Source organism: Dunckerocampus dactyliophorus, chromosome 7, assembly GCF_027744805.1.
Source record: "Dunckerocampus dactyliophorus isolate RoL2022-P2 chromosome 7, RoL_Ddac_1.1, whole genome shotgun sequence".
Lineage (NCBI taxonomy): Eukaryota > Metazoa > Chordata > Actinopteri > Syngnathiformes > Syngnathidae > Dunckerocampus > Dunckerocampus dactyliophorus.
Genome location: NC_072825.1, coordinates 12,412,307 through 12,427,916, shown reverse-complemented (window position 1 = coordinate 12,427,916; position 15,610 = coordinate 12,412,307). Strand labels below are relative to the sequence as shown.

Genomic DNA, 15,610 nt, shown 5'->3' with positions numbered 1-15,610 from the left:
TTTCAACCTGTTTGTAGACAAGTAACATAAATAATTCTTAATTAATATTTTTCATATTGTTACAGTGGCACAGTGGCGCAAATGGCACTGAATTATAGGAATAACCCATATAATACACCAACAAACATTATTTAAAGCAGGGGTGTCAAACTCATTTTCATTGAGGGCCACATCGCAGTTACGGCTGCCCTCAGAGGGCCACTTGTAACTGTCAGTTTTTATGAATCTAAATATGAATATAACCTCATAATATTATTACACAGTTGCCCATGCATTAGATTATTATATTTTTACTAACAAATTGATGGATAACTTGCTTCGAAATGAGAAGTGAAGTGAGAATGTCATGGTGACAAGCAGACATTCAAGTATTTGTTTTTGAAAAAAGCTTGGAATATCTTGCTGCATGATTAAATAATACTGACGTTTAAAAGAACCGCATGCGGTACAATTTTTCTGTCAAAAAATGACAAAATATATTTAGAAAGGCAGAGTGAAGTGCATTATTGACATGCATTATTCCAAGGTTTTCGCGGGCCGCATAAAATGATGTGGCGGGCCACATCTGGCCCCCGGGCCTTGTCTTTGACACCTGTGATTTAAAGGGTTATCACAAACAACAGGACAATTACAGCGTTTTCAGTCATTTTCCAGATACACATGAACAGGTAAGTAAAACCTTTCAAAAACACGAAAAACACTTTTACATGGTTGATGATGTGTAAACGTACCCTCAGTAATCCTCAATCTTCATGTCATTGAGCAGACATAACAGAATTTCTTTATATGAAGGAGTCAAGATGTGGATAATGTGTCCCATAACAAAGAATGTGATGTACAGTATGTAGTCAATATGAGTTGAAATAGTTTCTAGAATTCCACATTTTTGTTGAGTGACAGTCTATTCTCTGCAAGACAGGTCTGAACATTTATTTGCAGCTACACAAGGCTGACATTTGCAGGTCACATAAAAAAAATGAACTGAATGAATACTACAACTCTGACCCATTGTCGTTCCTCTTGTTCCTGAGCACATTGTATACAGTGAAGCGTCACTTGATGATTGCAGTTTTGCGACCCTGCACTTTTGTGCCACTACCCTATGAAAATAAGTACAGTGAACTGCATTCCTGGGAGCCCAGCAAAAGTTTTCTATGTCATACGGTATCTTTTGAACTCTTGTCTACGGCCTGCAAACAGCTGATGTGAGTCCCCGTGGTCAAGGACATGGGTTATAGAAGAGAATGGATAATAGCCTGGAGACATATCGGCCTTGGCTTGCCGATAAAGTCTGGCTTTCGATCCAAATTTACACAGTCAAATTTTCGCAACCAGTTTTGTCCCCAGTTGTTCCCACTAATGGAGGGTGTTACCTGCAAGGAGGATGTCAGCGTGAGAGCCCAAAGAGAGTTGTTGGTTTGAAAACAATACTATTTGAATCTGGTCCAGATTGATGTAGGGGCATACAGCGGAGACTTCTGACAATCGGGTCTGCTGTTTTGTAACAAAACACTCTCTGGACAATTCAACTCCAAAGCAATCCACTGTCAGAGATTGCAACAGTTTGTCTTAACAAAGATAGTTTTAATTGACACTATCAGCATTTAATTAGCAGTATGTTCATTATTAGTGGTGTAGTTGTTGTTGTTGTGTAGAATTGCATCATACTGAGAGTCAAATCTAACAATGACATGCGGTGAGATTCATGGCGGGTGAGGCACTGACTCCTTTGGACTTTTTTTTATGTTAATACAGGTTACTCATTAAGAGGATAAGTAAGAGAAGGGAATTAATCACTTTGGATAAAAAATGTTTGAGGTTTTTTGTTTTGTTTTCAAATACTTCTTAGTCCCATTTTTTTATTAACTGAAAAACATTTGTGTTCTTGCCTTTTATTATACATGAAGTACATGCACCCTGTCGTTCTCCGATCTGATACTTTGCTGGAAAAGTCTGATCACCTCCTGATGAACTTGGGTATATAATCCTCGACAGTCAAATTGATTAATTCGTTCAGCAGACCATAAAAATATCTTGCATTTGACTTGCTGCTCTCCAGCTCTCCACAAAAACAACACGGCTTTTCCGCTCTATGAAAGGACGACCGTGACAAACGCCGTACAGCTCACACACTCCCCCGCTTTTCAGGATGAAGCAAGTACCGCAAGCGCCTCCAGGTATGACATTTCTCTGTATTTTATTGTACAATTAGCAAGAATAACAATGTCACACTTACATTAAGACATTACACAGGCTGTACAAAGTCATGGTGCATAATAAATGTTTCTGCAACATTATATTCATGGCGACATGCTGACAAACAGAGACTAGCAGGCGGCATGAGCCAACTCAGATGGTAGGCTGGGCTTGCGCACTAAGCCGAGTAGAGACGCAACCTCATCTTAGGTTTCTGCTCTGCATTTAATCAGGAAATGTGCAAATTCAGCGATTTTTACTTAAGAAAATGTTGAAAGCGATTGGAAACATACAGAAAATACATTTATAATACAGCTCAATGGACAAATATTAATAGTTATTTTATGTTATCATTATTCTTTTTTTTTTGTCAGGCTGTACTTCACCTGCCACCGCTGATTGTACTTCAGTGGTATCTATAATATTTTGCTATATAACATATAGTCTGTGCAGTTCTACAACTCTGCAAAATAAAAGTACCATGGTAAACATATTTTAAAACCAATATCTCTCCAACACAGAAAGCTAAGGATTAATTATGTTATTCTTATCGGATATTACATACAGTATTGTGGTAGTGAATCTAATATTTGTGCAACCATAATATGAGGGAAAACGCATCACATGTATTTTCCCACCGGGTTATTCCTTGCACTCATGGCTAATTGAGCATTCCAGAACTCTCACAGCAGTACTAAGGTCACCAACAAATACATACCAGGTGTGGATCCAGTTGGTGTATATGAGTTCAAGTAGCCTGCGATTGGCTGGCAACCAGTCCAGGGTGTACCCCGCCTCTCGCCCGAAATCAGATGGGATAGGCTCTACCATACCCCTGTGACCGTAATTAGGATAAGCGGCATAGAAAATAAATGGATGGATGAAGTTCAAGTAGCAGCTCAATATGTGGGCACTGTTGAAGGAGTAATATTCATGAAAAAAACTCTTATTTAAAATGTTCCTCTTCAATAGTGAATATCCATTCATCCGTTTCTATGCCGCTTGTCCTCACTAGGGTATGCTGGAACCTATTCCAGCTGACTAGATTTGAGAGGCAGGGTACATGCTGGACTGGACGCCAGCCAATCGCAGGGCACATATAGACAAACAACCATTTACACTCACATTTATTGAATTAATCTATGGACAATTTAGAGTCACCGATTAACCTAACATGCATGTTTTTGGACCCACATGCACACGGGGAGAACATACAAAATCCACACAGAAATGTCCGAGATTCAAACCGAGATGTTCCAGATCTCCACAGTGGCCTAGTGGTTAGCAACAAGCTAACCACTAGGCCACCGTGCAGCCTCAATCGTGAATTTCAGGGAGAAAAATCAGAGAGGCTCACAACGTCACTTTCATCATTTGAGACCCAACAGAATGCTTGGGTTATGATAATACTCACTGTGCAGTATTTTATTTCAAGCCTGTCATATTTTAGAGCATTATTGTAATTCTTGCAGCTACTAAGAAAATTGTGTTCTTTTTCAAGCGTGTAAATGATATCTCACATTTAAGCTTCAGCTGTGATGAGTGAAAAAAAAAAGGATTGTAGATCATCTTTATTTGCTATCTGAAAGAAATGGCCGTGGGTTGACTGCATTCGCTGGTTATACTACCTGCTATGCAAGCATTGTGGTGTGCTGTTGTTGTTATTTTTAAATCATACTCAGGCACGCTCAGGCACGCAACAATGCCAGTGTCATTGTGTCTGCATCACAACACCATCCTCATAACTCTGCATCCTTTTCAGGCTTACATGACATCACTTCATGTCATATCATGCATGCCCGGTGGAGATAAGGCAGGCTTAACCTAGCCTTTGCGCCAATATAATGTTGTTGATGCGGTATGGATTTCATATGATTTATGCAAGTAAGACATAATGAGCCACAGAGGACCACCATATAACAGTCACAGACTCAAGCAGGAGTTTTTAATTATAGCACCCCAGCACCAACAGTTGTCAAAATTGGTACAAATGCAACAATTCTATTCCATATTCTGAAGTGACACATTTGCATATCTTCTTTTGTAACACTCACTGAGGCAGCATCGAATCTGTTCCAAATGCTGTCTTCTGATCATTCATGGGTGGAATTATATGCTTAATCTAAAATGCTGTTGTGTTTATGTGACAAATTGGCAAGGAAATGCTGAAAAAGACAGTGTCGTTTAGGGGTCGATCTTGTTTTGGTCAAAATGTACTGCAAGAATAAACACATAAAAACACACCTTCAAAACAAAGAACAATGATGGCCGTGAGGCACGAAATAAGCAAATAATTGAAAGCAACACTTACACATGGTCAAGAATTAACTGATTTGTGGACATGCAAAAGCTTCCACTGAAATGAATGAGCATATTTGCTGAGATCCAATGCCAAACAATTGAGGTTTGGTTGTACAGTATAGGCTATTATTATAATATATCAATATAAATGATAAAAATTCCACCAACATTAAAACTTAAATAAACAAAAGAATTGAACAAAAACAGTATAGCTTAATTCAATTATTGTTTTTATTACTGCAGTTTAACAAATAAAATAGGGTATTATATAGGCCTATTGGTAATCTATTTTAAATTGCATGGATAAAAATCTAACATAACACCTTTTTTTTAATCATAGAGGGATTAAATAATCTAAAATGTTAAATTGTTGTTTTTAGAAAAAAGCAAAAACACTTAAAATATTTTTTTCAATTTGATTTATTAAAAAAAACAACCACATATCGGACAGGGGTAAAATTTTGTCCTCTTTGACAATGTCACGTATAAACAAGTGCATACAACACTGTAATGTGAAATATCATACTTTACACATCTTTACATAGATCAACTCAATACATTTTCTCTCTGTAGAAATAATTCCATAAATAAACTGGGCGCTGCTGGTTAGGTTCTTTAAGAACAGCAAGAAAGTGCAAATTTAAGTACAGTGTGTTCATGAGTGAGGCGCGAAGGATCTGACATAAAGTAAATATGTTTAATCCTTATAATAATCGTCAGGCAGCCATTTGGTTGCAATGAAATGTCCATTGTGTTTTCCTTAAAGTGCAGTTGAGACAGTTTGTTAGAGAAGTGTGACTATTGCGAATTGTGTTCATTTCACCAATTAAATAATGCAAAACAAATATAAAACAAAATATATATATATATTTTTTTACCAGTTTTATGTGTCAGTTTGGTGGAATTCAGTGTTCATTTTCAAATCATACCTTGAGTGAAACAGGGTGATACATTAAAAACAGACAGGCCCATTTTTTATCGCTGCAAAACAAAAAAAAATGTACATAAATACTAATAAGTGGTACTTTTCAACTCGCTCCAGTTTCATACAGTCTCCATCGTCGCTTGATTTATTTGTTTTTATAGGACAGGGGTGCCCAAACTTTTCCCACCAAGGGTCACTTATTGAGAAATCAGAGGATGCGGGAGGGGAGTGGTCACTTAGATATTTTGTTTTTAAAAAACAGCATAAATGTAATTAAAGACAAAGCTTTGTGTTATTCTTAGTTATTAGTATCAGAGTATTAACCTTTTTCTCTATACTTTGTGCCTTTTTGCTCTATTTTTCCTTTTTTTTGTTTATTTTTATTTCTATAATGTGCCACGGACCAATAAAAACAAAAAGGGGGCCGCCAATGGCCCCTGGGCCAGACTTTGGACACCCCTGCTATAAAATATAGTGTTGTTAAATAAACAGACCAAATGGCAATCTTCAGAGAAGAGCAATAGAGGTGTCAATAAAGGTAATGGAATTGTAACTGGTAAATAAAAAACGTGAAATGTTTTGTCTCAGTCGTTATTCTTGCTGGATTCGGGCTCACTTTGCTCGTCCGTGAAGCAGACGTCCACGTCGCTGTCATTGTCGCTCTTCGGTTCTGCGCCTTCAAACAGACCCGTCTTATCGTCCAGCTTCCGGATGGTCTGCCCGGGATGTCTGGACTTGACGTGCCTCTCCAGGTCCCTCCTCCGCACCAGAACCTTTCCGCAGAAGTCGCACCTGTAGGGGGTGTTGCCCTCGGCGTGGAGCCGGATGTGCTTGTTCAGGTTGCTGGGGTCCCCGAAGGGCCGGAAGCACACTTTGCACTTGAGCGGCTTGTAGCCCGTGTGAGTCCTCATGTGGATCTTCAGGCCGTATTTCCTTGAGTACAGCTTACCGCAGTACAGACATAAGTGTCCCTTTTTGGGTTTGCCAGAGCTGCCGTTGCCGGCGCTGCCAGCAGGCAAAGGGTCTAATCTGGTCCGGTTCTTCTCGGCGGCTATATCGGACAGCTGCTGCGTGTGCATGGCTATCTCCCGGTCGATGTTGGTGATGGAGCCTAAGTCTTGGCTGATAGGGGGAGCTCCAAAGTAGGGCATGGTGTCGGGGTACTTGAGGAGGTTGCTAAAATGGAATTTAAGAGGGTAATAAGGTGAACTGTACAGCAGCTCCCCGTTGTAGACCGTAAAGGGCATAAGAGGGATGTTGCAGTCGCCACCATAAGTCTTAACCCCGTCGAAGTGAGGCAGGGAAAACCTTTCAAAATGGAGTCCTGGAGGCATGTGGGGGTACCGGGACGGGGGCAAACCAGTGTGCACTCGACTCTCAACGTGCTTGAAAGCTGACGTCTCCTCCACATGAGGCAGCAGTGGAAAGCCCCGGATGGAGTTGGCGCACGGCACCATAGGAGCGTCCATGATGGCAGGCGCGCACTTGGCTGCTGGGTTCCCGCTTCCGTTCAGCGTCTCGCCAACACTTCGCATCGGCTTCATGTTCCCGATGAGTTTGCCGATCCCCAAACCGCCCATCTTGGAGCTGGCGTCCTCTCTGTGGGCCTCACTGACCGGGCCTTTAGCGACGCCGGTGGGCTTGAAGGCGGAGCGCACACCCGGGTGGAAGCCCATGGAACTCAGCACCGAGGACGCAGAACCGAGGCCGAGCATGTGTGCGTGGTTCCGGGATGATGTGACGCTCATGTCCAGGGCTCTGTCCTGCTCTTCGGAGCTGCTTTTCTTCACCAGCCCGGCCTTGCCCAAGAAAGGTGAGGACAGAGGCCGCCTGTTGGAGTCTGAGATGGAGGAGATGTTCTGAGAGATCCTCGGTGAGGAGGAAGTGTTAGGGATGTCCCCAGACTTTGGAGACCTGCTGAAGGTCTCCGTGCCTCTGGCCTGTTCGCTATTCACGAAGCCACGGCCGTTGCTCAGTGCGCAGTGGAAGTGGACATGGGCTTTGAGTGTGTTGGGGTATTTGAAGATTCTCCAGCAGTACCAGCAGATGTAACGCTCCTCACCTGCATGCAGGACAGAAACACCAGATGATCAGTGATGATGGACAGTGCCTCCTGAGCATGAGATAATGATTTTACGTGTTATACAGCATTATGAAATCGATATGTGAAATGAAACCACCCACCAGGTACAACTATAACTAACTAGGTAACGTAGAAAAATATTAACTTACAGTATTAAATGACTTTTTTCATTTAAATGTTTACTATTGGGTTGCTGTGGCTCTGCATCACACCGATGGGTCATTCTAATATTGTTCATTATTGATTGGTTATTGAGAGTGTTACACACTAAACTACTTCAACAAATACAGGTGCATTCCAATAAATTACAATATCTTTGAAACGTTCATTTATTCCAGTAGTTTAGTTCATAAAAGTGTAACTCTTATATATTCTTTAGAGTCACTATGGAATATTTCAGTAATGTATTCCCTATTTTTAATCATTTGATTATAGATTATACCTAATTAAACCCCCAAACTAAAAAATTTAAAATATGTTGGACAAAAAAGTACTGCAGATTCGTGCTTAGTCAGCAAATTAACTTCAAAAACGTCTTGAGTCTTAATTGTCCTCTTAACTGAACAACTGAAATATAATAACGTTTGCACAATTTTCTAATTTTGAGATGCATCTGTACAGTATATACCTATCATACAATGCAATGTCAATTTTACAGTAGTTGTATTTAAAAAAAAAAAAAAACATTTACACAGTTTATTCGATTTTGGTTTAAGTAGGTTTATTCATTATTTTCATTTGTAAATGTAACAGGTATGGCGACCTGTACAAAAAGAAGCCGTTTTACCAGGTTTTCAAAGCTGTCTTAGTTCCAGTAGTTGCAAAAGGTGACAGCCAGGGCGGGTCATGTTTGTAATGACTCCCAGGCGAGCGTTCAGAGGTTGATATAGATGTAATGATTTTGTAATCCTCACCCCGGCCATTGTTAAAGACTCCCATCAAAAGAGCAAACGCCCAGCCCAATCTGGCGCTCAGAAAGCGATGCATTGAAGGCTCTACTTTCCTTCTCTTGCCGTGGAAGTCACAGCAGCTGTGGCTTGAAATCGCAAGTCTGCAGAAACAATGAGGCTGGCCCATCTGTTGACGCCTAATAATGGGACGCAGCGTATGTCCAGGAGCGTATACACGGTGTGCTGGGCCGGGGAATCAGGGCAATATACACCCCACATAAAAGTCAGCATTCATTAGGGCACAATACCTTAACGCACCCACCTAATTTACCGTGAAGCACTTGTTTTTTGTAATTTATTTGCTTGTGAAAGCATGAATATTAATGGCACGGTGACATTCGTTAACCTCCATATAAATCAAAAGGCTCGTCTTTTTCAGGGCTGCAGAGACGCGCCAGTTTGTGTTTCTGATTGTGTTTTTTTTATCCAAATTTCAAGTGCCGTAATTAAATCTCTTTTATTAAACATAGCTTTGATATAGTTTCGATGTTCAGTGCGTTGCTTTTTTTTTTAAAAAAAAGAGAGAGAGACCCTTAATTCAACTGGAAATAATTATCCATCGTCGATTGAAGGAATGTATTTAATTATATATGTAAATGATATTTTTTCCATTTACTTTCTAAACGGATTATCTCCCAATGAGTTGATGAGTATTCTGTTGAGATTACAGCATTTCGGATAATCCCAAAGCCATTATCACCGCAGACTCAAAATTGATGAGGGGGAGGGAGTGTTTTGGTTGACATTAAATAAGAATGAATTAAGCGTCACATTTACAAGTTTAAAACGGTAAGATTTCGAAGTCGAGCTCCCTACAGTTGCAATTTTTTTGTGTGTTTTTGGCATTTGCAGCATTTATCTTTTGAATTCGTTTTTCCTGCAGTTTATGGATCATTTGTGTGTTTGGACGCCACCGTATCGAATGCAATATAATGGCAAGTAAAAGTAATGCAAATCTATCGAGGTAAATGATTTTTGTCAAAATAACTTTACTGCAAGAAATCGATTGTTTTTTTTAAGGCTGCCTGAGGAAAATGACAGTATGCAATTGATTTCCATCCCAGTGTGGTTATAGAGGCCGATATTGGCAGTGATCATCCATCAATTTACAAAATGACTTTTAACTTGCTCAATTAATCATTATTACACTAATCTCACATTTGTAAAAGTTCCTGTTGCATTGTCTCCATCCAGACTTTCTGTCTACAGGAGTCATGTCTCACCTTTTTCATCATGCGTGGGGGTGGCCGTCGTGGGGATGTCATACCACTGGGCCAAAGAATTAGAATACCAAACACTGAGCTCCTCTCCCGCTGGGATTTCTCTCATCACTCGGTAAAAAATCTTAAAACAAATAAAGACGAAAAGATGATTGAGAGATGTTATTTGAAATGTCCAAAAGGTGGTGATTAATAGTTATAAACAGACGTTTGGAGTGGGTGAATATTTACCTGTCCGCCAGGTAGTTCAGACACAGCCTCCAAGTTTTGTTCTTGACTGTTTCTGGCGGCTCGGATGAGTCCGATCCAGTCTGGCACTGGACAGCCAGACTCGTCCACAAACTCTTCTCGCACCAAACGAACCTAATAATGACCAAAATGTAAACTTCAGCAGTGCATTTACATTTAACTTAAATAGATTCCGATTTTGCAAAACATGCATTCATATTTTCCACACATCTATTCATTTCTATACAACAGCATCATCACTTTTAAGTGTGTATTCCGGCACCTCGAGGTGTTGTGCTCACGCATGAGCAAAAGGCGCGCTTAATGCGTCTTTATCCGCTCTGCTGATAATTTACTAAAGTGAATGACGCACGGGCCTAATTGACTTGATATGGGAAACGAATTTGAGGAGTGTCAGAGCGTTTCTAAACTGTTCAAGGACATTAAAGATCCAAGCGTGACATTTGACACGGAGATTGCACCTGATGATCGCTTGCAGCCCGGGGGCCATGCATTTAGATGCATCAATCACAACCACTGACAGCCCAACAATAACATTGTGAGCCTCTAGTTGCATTTATAAGGGAATTTTTTTTTACTATTGTTTCTTTATAAATGGAAAAATCTATTAATCGTATTTAGCTATTAAAATACTTCTGCAATCTTTGCGCTTTCTACAGTGAAACTATTCTACAAATGTCATCAAAATATTGAATAATTGTATTTTATTTTTCCTCGCCCCAAGCTTCAGTGGCATCTTTCAATGGCCACATTCCATTAAAATTCAACATCTGATCGGGATAACAGGCCCGCCCCGCCAGGCAGGGGAAATGTGAGGTTTCTGAGGGCATGAAAGCTGCACACAGCAGCCATGCTTGCCCATTAGGACGGTTAAGTAGAAGCCCATACTGACAAGTTGGCCACTTATTGGACTCAATTATTTCCAGCCTGACAGCCCAAACCCATTAATAAGGGAGCAGCCGATTGAGCTTGACAGTGCTGCTTTAAAACCCCCAAATCAAGTTCTTCGTTTCAAAAATACGCATAATTCGTCATATAGATTTGTATGCATGAATTTTAAAGAATTGTCTTCTTCCTTTATGATGCAAATATTATTAGTTTTTAATGTTACTATTAAAATGCATTATGAAAAAAGTTATGCAGTTTAAAAGTTACCTTTTTCTTGGGCCCAACTTCTTTGCGATCCGACACGTACTTCCCCAATTTAAAGACGCCAGGTACCGGTCCTATCCGGAGCCCGGCCGGGATTCCACAGTCTGCAACCACACTGACGGTGGTGGACGCCCGAGTGGCTTGCATGGCGTGGGGTGAGATCAGAACCATGAAGGCTGATGGAAGACGAGTGGGAGAGTGCAGGGAAGATGCTTCAAGGATGATGGGAGGAGGAGGACTGGCCAATATCCGCCCTCAAAGTGACGCGGTGGCGTTATGCACCCCGCTTTTCTAGTGATGGGTGCAGGCAAGGTAACCCCCACCCTCTCCACACCCCCCCCCCCCCCCCCTTCTCCTCCCCAGCCTGGGATGCAAGTGTGAGCTGCAAGGTGGCTCAGATGGAGTGTGGTGCTGAGTTTGTGTGCGTGTGTGTGAGTGTGAGAGAGTTGTGCTCTTCCAGCAGCTGTGGGGACAGTGCAAAACACACCGGCCTGCTCACATGGAGACTTTCCCTCACCCTGCCGCATAATGAATGGCTCCGAACCGGTCATGAGAACAAAGCGCCAGGCGACCTTCCCATCCCCAAAATCCAATTTGTCAAGGGCAGAGAAAAGAGGGTGCAGAATCAAAGGTCCAGAGCGGCCATTAATCCTCAGCATGTGGCTTTGTCCTCCAGACAGTTCCGATATTTTAACTGACAAATCCACTGTATAATTTCTCCATAAATCCCCATCCTTTTGCATGCTTCCCATTCAAGCCAGGTTTTTAGAAATCAATGGTTACTTTAAATCTACTCTGCTGGCATCCTTTGGTCTATTATAGACGTCAAAGAGCATTTTCCCCCTCCTTTGTTTCCTTACTGAGACAAAAGGAGCAGAAAGTTTAGAGGACTTGTTAACTTCTATTGACTCTCGGCGTGTGCCGGCTTGAGATGAGGCAGGTACTGAAAAGGAAGAACCAGCAGCAGGAGGAGAGGCCAGAAACGTGGAAATAAACCTCAGTCACACACACACACACATACACACATACGTACACACAATCTCCTGTTTTTGTTTTACAATTTTATTCTGATTCAGCACCGTACATAAACTTTCACAAATTATTCTGTTAATGTTTTTATTTTCTAATTTCAGGCAAAATATCAAATGGAATTGAAAAATGAACCGTGTGTCCATTGCAGCAGTAATTTACATTTTCTATGAAAGAATGTGATTATTGTTTGAAATTATAATAATAATACATTGTATAATGATTTAATGAATGCAGATAATTCTAATTAATTATTATTAAAGAGTGTGGTTGCTCTAGTACATGAATTCATTAATAAAGTAATCACATGGAAAACATTGACTTGATTGATTAATCTATTTATTAATTTCTTTATTGTTTTTCTTAAGCACAATGTGTTCGGTGCAAAAACTACATTTTATTATTCTAAAGGTAAAAGAGACAAACGTCACAATTAAAAGAGAGTATTTGGTCATTTTGACCTGTCTGTATCTCAAAACTCTATTAGTAATAAAACGTTAAACGTGTAGAATTCTAATAACTGACACAACAGCACAATTCAAAACATGTATTCATCAATTGCATTTATATTTACTGGCGCTTGTGACTTGTGTAGTGATAGTGAATTCAACAAACAATGCCCGTCAATTTCGGTGTGAGTGAATGCGCAGGCTTATACAGTGTTGCGCCTTTCTCCTGTGCGCTTCTCCACTGGGCGCAATGTTTGCGCCTGACTGTGTGGAGGAGTTATTTATTAACACGTCGCGTTTTACCGCTGGTTCCCATCCACCTCCTTACCACTCCACAGTGATGTCATGGGCCATTCTGGCTTTAAAGAAAAAAAAACTTTCTGACGTCGATTACAGCCTTTCAAGCAAATGGGATGGAAAATTAAATGAATTTAAATGTCTTTGACCAGCGGTATTGTGACTTCTTTTTCTTGCACGAAACATTAATTACAAAGTCGGATTTTATTCTGGGACAATATTGTCGAGTCAATCAAGAGCGGTTCTCTTCAACACAACTAGCGTCTATCTAAAGCTGGTTAATTACGACCTGAGAGGACTTGAAGTTTTGAAAGTTTTATGGGAGTCTCAGCCTGGCTCTTGCCAGACCTTTTTGGATTTTTTTTTTTACAGTCTCAACGGCTGGGCTCTGATTTAACTGGTTGGCCATTGATGATGCCTGAATATAGAAGGAACAACCTGTCTGCAAAGCAAGGCGTAAATACAGAGAGCAATGCCCCACCAGGGATCTCCATTCATGCTCCTTGGCTATACTTGAGCGGTGCCAAGGGTTCACCACCACCTCTCCTGGATTGCTTTCAATGGCCCACTATTTAAGACCCCTCTGAGCTCAAAGGAAAACACATTTTTTATGTCGACCCATAAAACTTGTGTGCCTCTATTCAAGAAAGCCCAATCATTGTGCAACCTATTTCTCAAAGATTCCCACGTCTTAGAAGTGACTTTGAAAAAGTAATTATTATTTCTGAATGATAATGTATAATGTAATGTTAAATAATAATATACAAAAATAGATGATATATTCACATACAGTATACATCAGTCATACTTCTCGTCCCTTTATTCTGCATTGATTGCATTATTTTCAGCAAAGATATGTTAGTGTTTGTTTTTTGGGAAAAATGCAAGCTGCAGCATCAGCGACCAGCTGCTAAATGCGGGTGGGACATTGACGTCCCAGTGAATAGTAATTGTGTTTGTATGGGACTCCCACCAGGTGACACGATTGGGATTTTAACCCAGACTAATATTCCAAATCGCATTAGACAGTACGCAAGTAAACGGCACATAATTCAACTCTATTCATGCGTGATTTTGTTCCAAACTCTCCCCTTTTCCTGCGCTCATTTTGGCATTCAAAAGTCTTTGGAGAGTTTTCGCGCCTGGCTTTTCAGAGCCACAGTTGCCGGGTTCAAACTCACTTTGTTTTGCATGACAAGACGCGCACAATGGCGTGAGAAGTCGTGTGAATTGATATGTTTCGGTGTACCTTATAAATTCATACCTTTTCTCACTCGACCGCCTCAGAAAGAAAGTGTCACTCAGGCCGATTCTCTGTGGTGTCCAACGCATTTAGCGGCACATCCATTCCTAAGCAAATGTATGCAGGCAAGGCCGTGCATGAATAGAGCAGCGTGTCAGCCGACCCTAATTGGGATTTAGCCACCAAAGCATATGCACAAAGTGACTGGAGATCACCAGTTTCTAAGAAAGTGACAACTTTTGCCCTTCTTGCTGAATACAAGCAGCTCCTTCCCTCGTCTCAGGGTAAAAACTGCAGGATGAAGGTTAGTGACCCACTTGGATTTTCTGCAAAGCTAAAAAACTAATGGCAAAGAGCATGTTTCCAACATGTAACCTCCACCGGCCTACATATAAGTTTGAAAAGAACCTGCTGTTTAGTGGCTTTTATCTGACCAATCAGAATTACATAGCATTCTTTCTATTGCCTTTCTTAACACATGACCACGTGTTTCGGCCATTATACGCCTGCTATGTGCCAGTAATAGCAATAAAACTAATTAGTGCTGGATGGAATTTTCTTTGACATTTAAATGCGATCTGATTGAAAGTTGTCATTACAGTTTATGACATGCATGTTTTTATTTACATTGTTTAGCTCATTATTAGAGCGTGACTTTTTCAATAATATAATGATTGTGGTTATAACTATTATAACGTCCATTATTTATAAACTGGAATGCCACCAAAAATGTGCACATAACAAATCCACGTTGATGAAAACACTTTTAATATAAAAAAGGAAATACTTTAACATCTAATTTGAGTTTAATTTACGTATAGACCTATAAGAATTTGGTATCATTCAGTCATATTTACAGTTGTATTTCCTTTTTATGGGGTTTATGTTTTATGTGATCATATAGAAATGTGTTGCTGCGTCTGCAACGAAGAGGCGGCACCATGGAGAGCTCCGCGTTCAGCTCTCACGCGCGCTCGTGTGCGCGCGCGCGCACGCACACACACGCATTAAGACACAATGACGTTTGTTCATTATTTCCATGATAAATTCCACCGAGTCGCCATCATTTTTCATGCTATTGTCGCTAATCCCTTTAAATCAAGCCTCAATATATACGCTAAGAGTGGATGCACATTAGCAAATCGCTATAATATATGTCATCTAATGAAATGAACAGCATGATTGACATTTCTGGGTTTAAACTAATTGTCCCCTTCCAGGTTTCTTTTTGTGTAAACCGCACAGATGCACAAATATTGATCGCTGTATGAAATGTATACAAAAACATATTTTAAGGGGTTACCAGGTGCTTCAGACCACTGGTCCCAAGAAATGGCTTGAATGTGAAAACTGCTGAATATGCTGGTAGTGTATGGAAGGCCCAATCTGTCAGTTGCTCAAACGTTTTTTATTTTGGATTGACACACAAGAGCAAAATACTTGCAATATAATATACTGTAGACTGTGAGACAGAGAAGAAACTCTGACATACTGCTTTACATCTTAATTTGCCAGT

General features: G+C 40.4%; 1 protein-coding gene across 1 annotated transcript; it reads right to left on the bottom strand.

Moving 5' to 3' along the window:
- Window positions 1-4,145: 4,145 nt before the first annotated feature.
- On the bottom strand, window positions 4,146-11,365 carry prdm13 (PR domain containing 13). Its single transcript, XM_054783265.1, has 4 exons — window positions 11,080-11,365; window positions 9,907-10,038; window positions 9,679-9,799; window positions 4,146-7,484 (listed from the first exon to the last, which is right to left on the bottom strand). Exons 1-4 carry the CDS (start codon window positions 11,245-11,247, stop codon window positions 6,007-6,009), a joined length of 1,899 nt encoding a protein of 632 aa, XP_054639240.1. The 5' UTR covers window positions 11,248-11,365; the 3' UTR covers window positions 4,146-6,006.
- Window positions 11,366-15,610: the final 4,245 nt, after the last annotated feature.

Coding starts and splice junctions, on each gene's coding strand:
- prdm13 (XM_054783265.1), bottom strand. CDS start 11,247: ATGGTTCTGATCTCACCCCACGCCATGCAAGCCACTCGGGCGTCCACC. Junction 10,039..11,079: donor AAGTTGGGCCCAAGAAAAAG/GTAACTTTTAAA, acceptor GGTCATTATTAG/GTTCGTTTGGTGCGAGAAGA. Junction 9,800..9,906: donor CTGAACTACCTGGCGGACAG/GTAAATATTCAC, acceptor ATTTGTTTTAAG/ATTTTTTACCGAGTGATGAG.